This window comes from Trachurus japonicus, unplaced genomic scaffold (assembly GCF_045865225.1).
Source record: "Trachurus japonicus isolate A0001 unplaced genomic scaffold, Traja_1.0 AP030171.1".
In the NCBI taxonomy this organism is placed as follows: Eukaryota; Metazoa; Chordata; class Actinopteri; order Carangiformes; family Carangidae; genus Trachurus; species Trachurus japonicus.
The window spans coordinates 6,309-20,185 of NW_028220304.1; the positions used below are offsets into that span (position 1 = coordinate 6,309).

The window sequence follows — 13,877 nt, forward strand, 5'->3', positions numbered from 1 at the left end:
AAAAAATTGCGGCTTTGAGAGATGTAAACAGCCTAACCAGCGGAACTTGCATCCACTCCCATTCATTGCTGCCGTAGCGATGCGGGGACAGACGCAGCTACCGCAAAACAGGAGACGTTAAACTGAAAATCTTCACATTCCTTCTTTTAGACTTAAAATGATAAGAACATACACCCTCAAGTTGAATTTGCCTGGAATTGTCCTTTAAAGAAGGATAAGCAAAACACATGTACATACACAGTGTAACACAATTCTTACCCAGGTAAGTAGGAACATAAAAAAAAAAAAATTGCAGCTATGTTTGAAAGTTCAAGTCACCTCTTTTTTCAGTCACTCCCAGTATGAAATGTTCAGCCCACTGAGGAAGTGAAGAGGATCTATCCTACCGCATGGTTGAATGTGTTGGATATGTGTATGTGTGCAGGGTTGCCAACTTTTGGTCCTGGGCTGGAGTGAGATTCTGTTGGCGGGGGGGGGCTGTCTATAATAATAATAATAGTTATGTTTATTGTAGTTTTTCTCTCTGTCTCTCTCTCTCTTACACACACACACACACACACACACACACACACACACACACACACACACACACACACACACACACACACACACACACACACACACACACACACACACACACACACACACACACATTATACCTGCAAACTGAGTAGGCTAGAGGTGTAATAGGTGACAAAATATATCCCTCTAGGGGGGTCTGGGGGCACCCCCCCAGGAAAAAATTGTGATTTTAACATGTATTTGAAGCATTCTGGTGTACTCTGAGAAGAAAATAAAGGGAAAACACAACATTTGCTTCAGATAAGAGGGAAAAAAGCAGATCTGTGGTTCCTATCATTGTATGGCTGGAGTGTATGAAACTGGTCTAGTGGGGGGCTGTGGCTTTTGGCCTGGACCAGCCTATTGAGCCTATTAAAGGACAATTCCAGGCGAATTCAACTCAGGGGTGTATTTTCATATAATTTTAGGTCTAAAAGAATGAATCTGAAGATTTTCAGTTTAATCGCTCCTGTTTTGCGGTAGTTGCGTCTGTCCGTGCATCGCCACGGCAGCAATGAATGGGAGTGGATGTAAGTTCCGCTGTTTAGGCTGTTTCCAGCCCTCAAAGCCGCATTTTTTTTCCACAGACAGCGTCAGATGGAGACTCAAACATGCACCGAGAAGTTTATTTACTTCAAGCAAGCCGACATGTTTGTAAAACTAGATCTAATTCAAAGTCTCCCGGAGTCTCGCGCGAGCCCGAAGTTGCAGTGCTGGTGTATTCAGGCGCAGTAGGAGCTACCGCTTGTGTCATAAACACAGGAATATCAACTCTTTACTTGCTTGAAGTGTACATTTTTTTCCACAGACAGCGTCAGGTGGCTACTCAAAGATGCGCCGAGAAGTTTTTTTTACTTGAAGCAAGTAAAGAGTTGATATTCCTGTGTTTATGACACAAACGGTAGCTTTTCCCACTGCACTGGAACACACCGAGCACGGCAACTGGGTCTCGCGCGAGACTCCGGGAGACTTTGAATTAGATCGACTTTTACAAACATGTCGGCTTGCTTGAAGTAAATAAACTTCTCGGTGCATGTTTGAGTAGCCATCTGATGCTGTCTGTGGAAAAAAAATGCGGCTTTGAGGGCTGGAAACAGCCTAAACAGCGGAACTTACATCCACTCCCATTCATTGCTGCCGTGGCGATGCGCGGACATACGCAACTACCGCAAAACAGGAGCGATTAAACTGAAAATCTTCAGATTCATTCTTTTAGACTTAAAATGATATGAAAATACACCCCTGAGTTGAATTCGCCTGGAATTGTCCTTTAATATATGAAAGGACAGAACAGACATGTCCTGTTCAGTCTTCTATTACAGCCTGATGATACAAGTCAGGTCCTCTTCTGTAATAAACATTCTACATACCCATTCGGAGTTTGCAGGTATGGCCCACGTGCATGCATGCGCAGTTGCGTGCACACGCACACGCACACGCACACGCACACGCGCGCACGCACGCACGCACGCACGCACGCACACACACACACACACACACACACACACACACACACACCCCTGTTGCTGCGCTGTCTCTCTCTCCTCTGCTCTCTGGACTGAGCTGCCTGGCTGTACTTTTGTGCTACCCAGTCTGCATCTTGATTTTATAGTTTTCAACGGACTGGCCCAACCAGCCCGACCACAGGCGTCAGTTCGAGCCGCGTTCAGTCTGAAAACATAACTCGGTCAGGTCAGGTTGTGTCTCGGGCTTCGCTCTCTCCCTCTTTTTTTTGGCCATCGGATTCGGACAAAGTCGGGTCCAGGCTTCAGCACCGTGCCGCTGTTGGGGGAGGGGGGGGAGGGGGGTCGCGGATCGATAACTCCCCGTCCTACTGTGCTGTGATCACAGGCTTGAGCAGCCGTCCAATCGACACGCGGATAAGCATCACGCACACCAATCAGAGAGCCTATTGATGAGTGCCAAAGCTTGCTTTAATTTTTTTTTTTTGCCGAATCGCTTGATTTTGGCGTGAGAATTGTTTGAGTGGCGTGAGAGCGTGAGACAGGACCTAAAAGCGTGTGACACACGCCAGATGCGTGAGAGTTGGCAACCCTGATGTGTGTGTGTGTGTAATGAAGTGATGAAAGGATCCAGGTTCTTGATTCTTTGCGGGCACCATATCTCTAGTTGTCCTCCAGGCTGTGGTTCGCCATCAAACGTCTCGATCCAGGCTCCAACATCCGGGTAGGTCCAAGGTTCAAAGGATCCAACAGGAAAACCTGACCTATGATGAGTAATGTCAGAACATTCTCTTAATTCTCTCAATTCTCAATCATGAAATACAATATATAAATCATGTTAAATCCACTCAATTCACAGAGAATATTTCTAACTGAATAAACATTGTAATATGACACCACACCCAATAATATCATAGCAACATTCTCAAAATATCAGAGATTAAGTTATTAAAATAACTTCTCCACATCAATAATATAAAAATAACGTCTTCACATAGTAATAAGCATGCAAATATAACATTAATACCAGTAAGAAGACGTACAGTGTGCACCTTCTGCCATGTCTTAGCATAAAATAGTGACTCGGCGTGCTAAAAACGCAGATACTGTGCTAAATCATCAGATTTTACAGTTCAGTGTGCAACAAATTCTCAAAACGTCTCATATTGCACCTTCAAAATGAAGCTAGTGCTAGCTTTAACGCTAGTGATTCACACGAGTGGGTAAGGTCTCTGGTATTAGCACTGATTAGCACTGGCGGTTAGCATTTAGCATGGAAAAAACGATTTCTCACCGATGCTTTTTCTTCTTGGTGGAGATGTCGCGTCCCTCTAGCTTCACTCTCACAGGTCCAGGGCGTCACCGGAGTTATCCCGTAGTTTTTAATCACTTGTATCAACTTTTACTAGTGTCTCCTCTTCACAAGCTAAGTGTCGTGCTCGATGCGGGGCTGCTCGCTCTCCTGACAACGGCTCCGGAGGAAGTGAACCTTGTTCAGAGCAGGTCAAGGGGCGGGAGCTTCTTCCCGATTGGCTGACAGCTCATCTCCAGCCAATCTCTTTCAAAATAAACGTATAAAAAAATATTTTATCACTGTTCAATTTCTTTTTATAGGTAAGTATCTGTTTTTAATTATTAACATAACTTAGTATTTATTAATTAACTTTCTAAATATGAATTCAGCTGTTTTAATATGCAATCAAATAATTTTTAATACAGACTTTTAACCTTGGTTACAACAGACATTATAACATTAAAACAATGTGCTTAAAGGGATATTTCAACATTTTGGCAGATTTGCCCGTTAATCCCTAGTCTTAGGGATAGGGTTCGTTACTTTTACTGTAATTGGCCGCGTTTCCCAGATTTGTTAAGAAGCTCTTAGTGCTAAGATCTTCTTTGGAGCGCTCTTAAGAACGCTGTGAAAGAAGAACGTGTTTCCCAGAGTCGCTCTTAGCTTAAGAAGATCTTTCACTAAGAAGGAAACGTAAGATGGAGCTGACCCACTCTTTCGAGTCTTCTTAGCGACTTTTTAGCACTTTTTCAAGGCAAATCAATATCACACTAAGCAAGATTTAAACAGTGCACATCGTATGTTTAAAACATATTAAATATGTGCCGAAATAAAAAATAGAGATAAAAAATAAAATAAGAACAATAAATAACCTAAATATGATGAATAACGTGTGCTCTGCACATCAGGCACACAAATAAAATTAATCATCATGACTATCATTTATCATAATTTTTACGCACACATCCACGTGCCATATCTGCATGAACATCAAAAACACAGCCGTTCTTAAATCAACCCCTAGTGTCGCTGTTGCATCGTGTTTTTATGCAGTGGGGAGCTTCTTGGTGTGGTGGGGGCATCGCAAGCAAGGGTCAGTGTCACGGAGTGTGGCAGCCGTGACACCGATCCTCCCGTGCCATGTTGTAAACCAGCCAGCCCCTGCGCACATTTTTATTTTCACACACATCAATCACATGGTCACGCAGCCGTCTGGCTGCATCTTTACGCGGCTGTGCCGTGTCACCTACGGCCAGTCCGTCACTGCCCGTGACCAACGCGGCAACAACAGCGGAGAAGTTTCTAATCAGGCCCGCGGACACCTGTGTTAACCTCATGTTTGACAAGTGGAAATCCCGTTTTCGGTTTATTCATCGCCCGTCGGTGCAGCTGCGCTTGTCACTGTGTGTGATTTATGCGTGTAATAGGTGCCGTGTGATATAATAATCGATTTGCCTGGCATCGATTGATTCAGTTTCAGTTTCAGTACTGTGGTGGTGGACAGCTCCCGTTAAGAGCTTCTTAAGAAGCTTCTTTGGTGTGATCTTAAGAAGGCAGTTAAGAACGCATCTGGGAAACACCCGTATCTTAGCGCTCCTTCTTAGCCGAACCCTTCTTAAGAGCCTTCTTAAGTCCTTAAGAAAGATCGAATCTGGGAAACGCGGCCATTGACGGTAACCTACAAGCTGTTTTTAGATCGGCGGGGCAGAGACATGAGCTGCTCAGCTACCGCTACGGAGACTATCAAACACACAATCCAACAACTCTACAACGCTCTTGTGGATGATTGTTAAGTGTTAATTAAGTGTATTGTTTCATGTGATTTCATGCGTGTAAGGTTGTAGCCTATCTTTTTTTTTTTTGCCAAACACACAGCACAAAATTTAATAAACGGGTTTAGGTGCATAGGCTAATACCACTTTCCAAAATGTCCTGAAGTAGGCTACAAGCATAAATAACTTCACTTTATAATTAAACTCAAATGTAACTTAAAATACACTCAAACTTGATATTACAGTGTTGATATTAAAATGTATACTTTCAAAATATGTTATCATTGTATTTTACAATGACAATTTTAGCATACATTTTAAAATATATCAAAAGTATGTGTGAAAACAAATTTCAAATAAGTACACTTTAGAAATTACACATAAATTTCACTTTAAGTATATTTTATTTTAATATATTTCTATAAAGTGTAATATAGTATAATTATTTTCAAGTGTGTTAAAAGTGTTAGCGTGAAAGTGTGATGTTAGTGTAATTTTTATATATTTATATAAAGTACAATTTGTATAATTACATTTTCAATATACTATTCAAAATACAAATATACTTGAAATACAATAAAGTACACTTTTTTTTCACCAGGGTGTATAATCCGCACCAGCTACATTTTAAAAGAAAATACATATATAGGCCGCACTTTAGGTTTTCATGTTGTAACATGAGATATTTACACAGAAAGACAGTAGGAACTGTGACAGTCCGCTCGCTTTTCCGCTGTTTTGGTTATGCTCAATTCGCATAATCTGTTTCCATCACAAAAACTCGCATTTCCTTTATTCGATACGCTGACAAATCCACCCCCTCCAAGCGTATAAACTTTTATGCGCATTTACTGCCTTTATTCGAATTTCTGGCGTTTCCATTCAAGTATTTATGCGCATTTTCACAAAATGGAAAACCCAACTAATGAAAGATTGAAAGAAAATGCAAGAAAGGAAGACCAAGAAAATAATAATCAGAAGGAAAGAAACGAAGAAAAAAGAAAGAGGGAAGATAAAGAAAGAGAGAAAGAAAAGAAACAGGAAAAAAGGAAGATCAAGAAAGAAATAATCAAAAGGAAAGAAAATAGAGAGAAAGAAAAGAAACAAAAAGGGGCAAAGAAAGAAAAAGATAGTAGGAAGAAAAAAGAAAGAAGAAATACTTAGAAATACTTAAGAAAAAAAGAGGGAAGGAAATGAAGAAAAAGAGAGAAAGAGGAGGAAAGAAAGACAATGAAAGATTGAAAGAAAACACAAGAAAGAAATAATCAGAAGGAAAGAAACAAAGAAAAAAGAGAGAAAGAAAAGAAACAAAAAGGGCAAAGAAAGAAAAAGATAGGAGGAAGAAAAAAGACGAGCAGAAAGAGAGAAGAAATACTTAGAAATACAGAAGAGAGAGAAGTGACAAAAAAGTAAAGAAAAAGAAAGACAGAGTGAAGAAAAGGATGAAGACAGAAAGAGAAGTAGAGACATGAACGATGGAGTGACTAACAGAGTTGACTCCTCTCCTCCTCCTCCTCCTCCTCCCCCTCTTCCTCTCCTCCTCCTCCTCTCCTCCTCCCCCTCCTCCTCTTCCTCTCCTCCTCCTCCTCCTCCTCTCCTCCTCCCCCTCCTCCTCCTCCTCTTCCTCCTCCTCCTCCCCCTCCTCTTCCTCCTCCTCCCCCTCCTCTTCCTCCCTCCTCCTCCTCCTCCTCTCTTCTTCCTCCTCCTCCTCCTCTTCCTCCTCCTCTTCCTCCTCTTCCTCCTCCTCAGACTACACCGACCTCGCCATGGGAACGGTGAAGCAGACTCAGGCGATCCCGTTCACTGGACCGATCTCGCTGCTCGTCACGCAGCTGCGCAGCCTCGCCGGTGAGTTGGCTCCGCCCCCTTCGTCCTCTAACTCCTCCTCCTCCTGCAGTAGCATAGATATACAGTATATATACTGACTAGATGCCGCGTTCTGCTTCTCAGCGTACGTCAACACGGCCGCCATCTTGGTCCGGGGTTCTGACCATAGACATAATAAACGTCTGACCAGCAGTCAGACCCGGTCGGACCAAGGGGGCAGTTGTCGGTCTGAGAAGTGAAGCTCACTTCCGCGTTCAAAAAACTGCAATCCCCTCTTCTTCCTCTGGGGGCTGGTGTCAGAAGGGAGCATTCCCCATAGACCCCCATGTTAAAATCGCCGACTTTACATCCTCAATAAACATGTTAAAAGCCTGGTGTCAGGACGTTTTTTGGTCTCAATCGATAGTTTCTATCCCAGCACACACTCTGAGGGGGGGTGAATTTTTTTTTAACTCTACCGTTTTACTGTTATTAGATTAAAACTCTGGCCAATTAGGGCGCGGAAACGTTGAGTGACAGGTCCGAGCAGCTCCGTGGACAGCTGCTTCGAGGCCAGTGGGCGGGTTCTCGGCCGGCCAATCCAACATGGCGCTGTTCAGGCCGCCATGTTGGAGTCACAAAAACGACTCCCCAAAACCAATGGGTGACGTCACGGACGCTACGTCCATTCTTTTTACAGTCTATGGGTCGGACCCTTGTAGAACTAATTTCAGTGTGTTTATGCATGTGGGTGTGTGTGTCTGAGTATGTAAGTGTATGTTTAATACATAAAAAAAAAATTATAAAAATTTTTCAAAGATTTTTTGTTGTTGTTGTATCATAAACATATGTCTGACATTTATAATAAACCAAACGGCTTGAAAATCGGTTGAATATTCAGTGAGTTATGGCGATTTTAATGGTTGATAGACGTCTGCCTCTGTTGATTGATGCATTAAGTAGACACGGCTTCCCCCTGACCAAGATGGCCGCCGCGTTAACGCATTCCACTCAATAGAGTTGCCTAGGAACGCGGCATCTAGTCAGTACATATATATATATATCTATGCTGCAGTAGAAGCTGTAACTTCCTGTTTCCTCTGTGTGTGTGTGTGTGTGTGTGTGTGTGTGTGTGTGTGTGTGTGTTTCAGGCGACGTGGAGCAGGTCGAGGGGACGGAGAAAATCACGGTGAAGATCTTTAAGAGCATCACGCTGGTTCACGAGGCCGGGATGGTCGTACTGGAGGTCGGACACTCGAACGCAACACGACACTTTTTACACTCATCATCCACCACATGTCGCCTGAAGTGGCTAAAACTGACCTGTTTATCAAAACTTTATTAACTCTGAGCACACGAACACGTCCGTTTTTATTTAAACCAGTTTATAAACATTAAATATACAGTTTATAACATGATTATGTAGCTGCAGTCAGGTTTTATTAATGCTCAGTATTTGTTCTACATGTTTATTTCAAACTATTTTGTATATTTTATAATTTTATTTATGTTTTTAGACACAGATCTCACTCAGACCTGGTTACAGATACATTATTAGCCAGTTAATACATTCATTATACAGATATATACAATAATTATGACAATTTTTTATTTTATCACATTTTTTCAAACACTACAAAAATCTCAACACAAATAAAACAGAGAAGAATGTAAAAACAACAGACAATTGAAGTAAAAAAACTCTATGAACTAATTGATGCAGCAATAAAATTTATAAATCAATAAATAACTGAAATAAAATTATTAATAATGAAAATGTTCTCGTCTCAGTGGGTCGCCAATCCGCTCAACGACATGTACGCTGACGCCGTCACCACGGTGATCCTGGAGGTCCAGTCCAACCCCACCGCCCAGAAATGTCAGTGAACGCATCACGAGGGAATTTATTTTAATTTCACTGATGAACAGAAACTTTACTGACGCTTGTTTGTTTGTTTGTTTTTTTTGTTTGTTTGTTTCAGTCCTCGAGGGCAGGAAGGAAACGTTCGACATGGAGCTGTTCGTCGAGCGACTGGAGCTGATGCTGCAGTGAGTCTGAACACCTGTAGCTACACCTCGAAAATGTTTTAATGGTTAAAATATCTGACAAAACTGTAGAATCTGACACTTTTTAAGTTAAAATTAAACCTAATTGATCCAAATATAAGAGAATAAAACTTTTAAATGAAGGTAGAGATTAAATATTTTCTGTTTTCACCTGGTAAAATGTTTTTTTTCTGTTTCAGCGACATGTTCGGGGACGACTGCGTGAATTTCAAAGACAGTAAAAGCCTGAGTGTGACGGTGGACGGAGTCACGGCGTGCATCGACCCAGAGACCAGAGTGAGTCCAGCGTCTGACATCTATTCTATACACGAACATTAAAGGGATAGTTCAATATTTTGGCAAATTCGCCTACAGTATAGGGTTGTCACGATACCAGAATTTCAGTAGTCGATAATCAATATCTGTGAATTTCCACGATTCTCGATACTAATTCGATACCACGATTAAAAAAACAAAAACAAAACAGAACCCATGTACTTTTAAATTCACTACTTTATTGAAAACTGTTTCAACATCTTTTTGCACAGAATTTAATAGGGCTGCCCCCAAATAGTCGACCAAGCACTGGTTGACTAGAGCACTGGAAAAGAGAGTAACGACACCACCATTGACTCCCGTGGTAAGGGTTTTGCGCCCCGAGTGGCAGGATATGGGTATTGCAAAAGCGCCCAGAAAACTCATTCACTCCAATGTAGCTATGTGTGTTGCCCACTTGCTTGTAGATTGATGAAAACGGCCGTGTTTTTGTTTTTAGGTGTCTTGGTCATATCAAATTACACTTGTAATTTGTTTATTTGTCCGTCCTGGGTGAGGGATCCCTCCTCTGTTGCTCACCCTGAGGTTTCTCCGATTTTTCCCTGTTAAAAGGGTTTTCCATGGAGTTTTTCCTCAGTTGATGTGAGGGTCTAAGGACAGAGGATGTTGTTACGATGCCATGTAAAGCCCTTTGAGACAAACTGTTTGTAAAAACGGGCTATACAAATAAAATTGCCTTGCCTTGCCTTGCCTTGCCTTGCCTTGCCTTGCCTTGCCTTGCCTTGCCTTGCCTTGCCTTGCCTTGCCTTTATTACAAAATGTAGATTGAAACATTAATGTAGACAACTATTTTTTTTTATTTTTACTCGCCTATGTGTTAATGTTTATCTGTAAAGGATCCTCAATGATGCTATTAATGTGGGTGATCTATAAATGTCCTTAAATTATTGAAAATACCACACTTGCTCATTCACCAACAATGCAGAGATGTCAGTTCTTGGGCGCTTTTGCAAAACCCATATTCCGCCATCAGGAGGCGCTTCCATTGGACCAATGCGTGTCGTTACTCGCTTTTCCAGTGCTCTATGGTTGACCAAAAAAATCATTAGCCAACCAAAATTTCAATGGTCGATTGGTCGCAGGAAAAAAAAAAAAAAACATTTGGAGCCCTGTCTTGTCAAAATTAAGTCAAAATCAATATAACTGAACTATATATAAAGGCTATAGGGCTTTTAATTTGAAGGGCCAGATACAGGAAGTCGTGACATGATGAGTCGACTAATGACGACTATTGGTCGACCAAGGGAATTATGGTGATAGGAGAATTTGCCAAAATGTTGAACTATCCCTTTAACGTCTGGTTCATCATAATGGTATTTAAAGGGTTCCTACGCAAGTATGGAAAGTATGGGAAAGTATGGAATTTGATTTTATACATTTCCAGGTCTGGAAAAGTATGGAAAATGGAAATTATTGTATGGAAATGATCTGGCTTAATACTTAAAGGTTGAATAATATTTATTAAAAGCTATATTTTTTCAAAAATAATACATCCACGGGGCCTTTAGAGGGGTACAGAATGAAAGTATTGCTTTTCCATAAAAAAATTTTTTTTAGTCTGAATTATTATTTTTAATTTTTTTGACGGGCTCGACAATGACTTTCTGTCAACGTTCTGTTTACATTCGTACCTGCCTGTAGCCGACATGTGGCTCAGTTCTCCGCTGTTTTCCTGCCTCCTCCCGGTCCTATGCGTTTGTTTCCAACCAAGCCTTTTTAATAATCAATCGGTGGATCAATGGATCATCATATACTTGTTAGGATGGGTGTATTTGTGTAGTCTTATCTGTCATAAACACGTTTATCGTCGCGGACTTTCGGTGCCACGGAGCTCCTTTTTTTTTTTTTTTTTCAACTTGACGAGAGCAGTGACAGCGGAGGCTCTGAGGCTCTGAGGCTCAGAGCAGCAGCGGTGTGGAAGGCAGAGAGCCTCCACTGTCCCTGTAACAAGCTACAAGTCATTTATTATGCTGTTAATGACGGTAAAAATGAAACATAAGGTAAATATCCTGCTTAGCTCTCCTCCTCTGCTGTCCTCTGTTCAGAGCGGAGTCCCTAGCAACGGCCCGTTTTACCTAGCAACGGTCTGGCAATCGACTGCTGGAATTCTTTTCCTGTTGTTTTTCTTGTAATTCTACGTAGTCAACCTTTAATACTTATCTGGGTTTGGTCTTATCTGAAGTTATCTGGGTTAATTATTTTTGTATGTGCTACCTATATCTACAATCTCCTGGAAATTATTTGGTTACATAATGGCATACACATTCAGAATAATGAAAACAAATGATTAATTGCATGATTTGTTTATATAATGCACAACTATTTACTCAAATATCACAAATTATTGAACATTTTTTACTGAGAAGTCTGGAAATTAGGGTCTGGAAAAAGTATGGAATTTGGAAATTTCAAATGTGTAGGAACCCTGTTGTCCTGTATTTGTTGTTTTAAGTTGTTGCTCTGTGTCTCCAGCTGCTTGTTTTCTGTTTTCAGCCCCTGGTTCTCTGTAGTCAGGTTTGTGACTCTGAGCTCTGAGAGATAAAAGGCTTCTGTTAGATTTTCAAACCTGATTATGAGATTATTTAAGTTTTGTATCAAGTTTTGGTTTGCTGAACTGAGTCTGTTGTGATTTTCCTCCAGTAGAGCTGTTTGGTTTTCTTTTAACTGCTCCAACAGCTTTTTATTCTCTAAGATCAGCTGCTGGTTGTCTTCAGTCAGCTTGGTGTTGTTTTCAGAGATGACAGAAGTAACTAGAGTCAAAAACACAGGAAGTAGAGGAGAGCTGTCACTGTTGTGTAGCATGACAGAGAATCATTGTATCAGAGCATTAACAGAGACGTGGACATGTTTGCTCACAGCTGAGTTTCTACTCACAGTAGATATCAAGGGCCAAGATTACAGAGAGGATCACCCAGCTCACTGCTATTGTTGGAACAGACTGAGTTAAGGAGCGAGGCTTCTCATCTGACAGAACAAGAAGAATTCAGCTGAAATAAGCTGTGAGCTTCAAAACAGTCAAAGGTTCAGTTAGAGGATTTTAACACTGAGAAAAGAAACATCCTTCTTTTGAAATACTGAATATACAGGGACTGTAAACCTTCACATTTTCAAATTTAAGCATTATCATGTTTATTAATCATTTTAATAACAGTTAAAAACACAAGTGTCTAGGTTATGTTAATTATTGTGAAGTAAACTACGTCAGTAACAAACCTAAGATGGCGGGCAGGTTGTTCTCAGTGCTCACTGCTGCATTAACATAGTCGACTTCCTCACATTCCTCTGAAACAGTTCAAACACACATTTACATACATCAATATATAACATGAAAACAGTCAAAGTCAGTAGCTACGTACTGTAGTGTGGTGTTGTAATTAGTGAGCTACAGAGTTTAACATGACTGTGGCAGAGAGGACGACACTTGTGAAAACAGTGAAAACAATAAAACAAGATGCTGCAGCAGAAAAGATGAGAAGCTGGTAAAGTTGGATTCTATTAGAAAGCATCTTACCTGCAGATGAAGAAACATTTGGGTTTTGGAAAGTGACAGTTGGCTGCTGAGTGTTTCTCTTCATCCTGAACACAGCATCAAGTTCACCAGTGACTTTCTATGAAGACTGAAAGACGAGTATAAAAGTCTACAGATTATAACCCTCCCAGAGAAGTCAGTGGGTTTGAGGTCAGGTTAGGTGTGACTGTTTGTCTTTATTTAGCAGATTGTGTTGAGTTCTGATAAGAAGGGTTCTCCTTTACGATGTTTAGATACACTGCTGCAGTTCCTCTTTTACCAACTTGGTCTTTAATCGAGTCAAAACTTAATTTAACATTAATATTTTCAACATGTTTCAAGTTTCCAAGGAGCAATTTGCAAGAACAAGTCAGAAACAACATTGTGTGGCAGCATTTTATTCACAGTCATAAACAACAAAACATGAATGTTTCCACTTCACTGTCACCTACACATCAAGTTATTCTTTACATCACAAGACAAAAACCTGGGAGCACAGCCCAGTAACATTGAGTGGAGAGGTACTACAGCTCCCTCTGGTGGCCAATCAGCACCAACCACCTCAAATGTTGCACACAGCAAACAGAAAACTGAGCAGTATCACTGGTCCCTTCCATCAACCTGCTAATATACAAATGAGAAGCACAGCATCTCTAACAAAGTAGAAGAAAAGCTCATTCAGAGTCATTGATGATCAACAGTTTACTGCCCTCTGAGGTCAGTCACTGTGTTTTCCTCAATGCTGCTGTCAGCACTCACACTCACTGCACATATATCATCTAATATCTCATATTTTACATCTATCAACAAGTTGATATTATCTTACATGTGACTGATGTTGACAGATGATCCAGTGACCTTCTCAACTTCAACTTCACTATTCAAACAAATAAAGCTGTGTGTCCACAGATCCACTGGTTTCTCTGATTACAGCTCACTGATCTCCATCCTTGGTTTTTGAATAAAATTGCACAGTGACCTTCCACAGCAGGTTCTGTCCATAAGCTGAGGGGAAAACATGATGGTTAGATGAAGGCTGATAGATTTTATTATTTAAATTGTTCAGAATTGTGTCTCTTACTCCTTGTTCA

The 13,877-nt window shown here is 40.9% G+C and overlaps 1 protein-coding gene and 1 long non-coding RNA gene across 2 annotated transcripts; one reads left to right on the forward strand and one right to left on the reverse strand.

Annotated features, from left to right (window-relative positions):
• Window positions 1-8,685: 8,685 nt before the first annotated feature.
• LOC146960615 (uncharacterized) lies at window positions 8,686-9,240 on the forward strand. The gene is made up of 3 exons (XR_015035404.1): window positions 8,686-8,775; window positions 8,879-8,945; window positions 9,143-9,240. It is a non-coding gene; the product is annotated as an uncharacterized LOC146960615 (long non-coding RNA).
• A 71-nt stretch (window positions 9,241-9,311) lies between these two features.
• LOC146960616 (uncharacterized) lies at window positions 9,312-12,974 on the reverse strand. Its single transcript, XM_085772223.1, has 6 exons — window positions 12,790-12,974; window positions 12,492-12,560; window positions 12,153-12,242; window positions 11,894-12,028; window positions 11,703-11,809; window positions 9,312-9,389 (listed from the first exon to the last, which is right to left on the reverse strand). The coding sequence occupies exons 1-6, from the start codon at window positions 12,851-12,853 to the stop codon at window positions 9,312-9,314; spliced, it is 543 nt and encodes a 180-aa protein (XP_085628349.1). The 5' UTR covers window positions 12,854-12,974.
• Window positions 12,975-13,877: the final 903 nt, after the last annotated feature.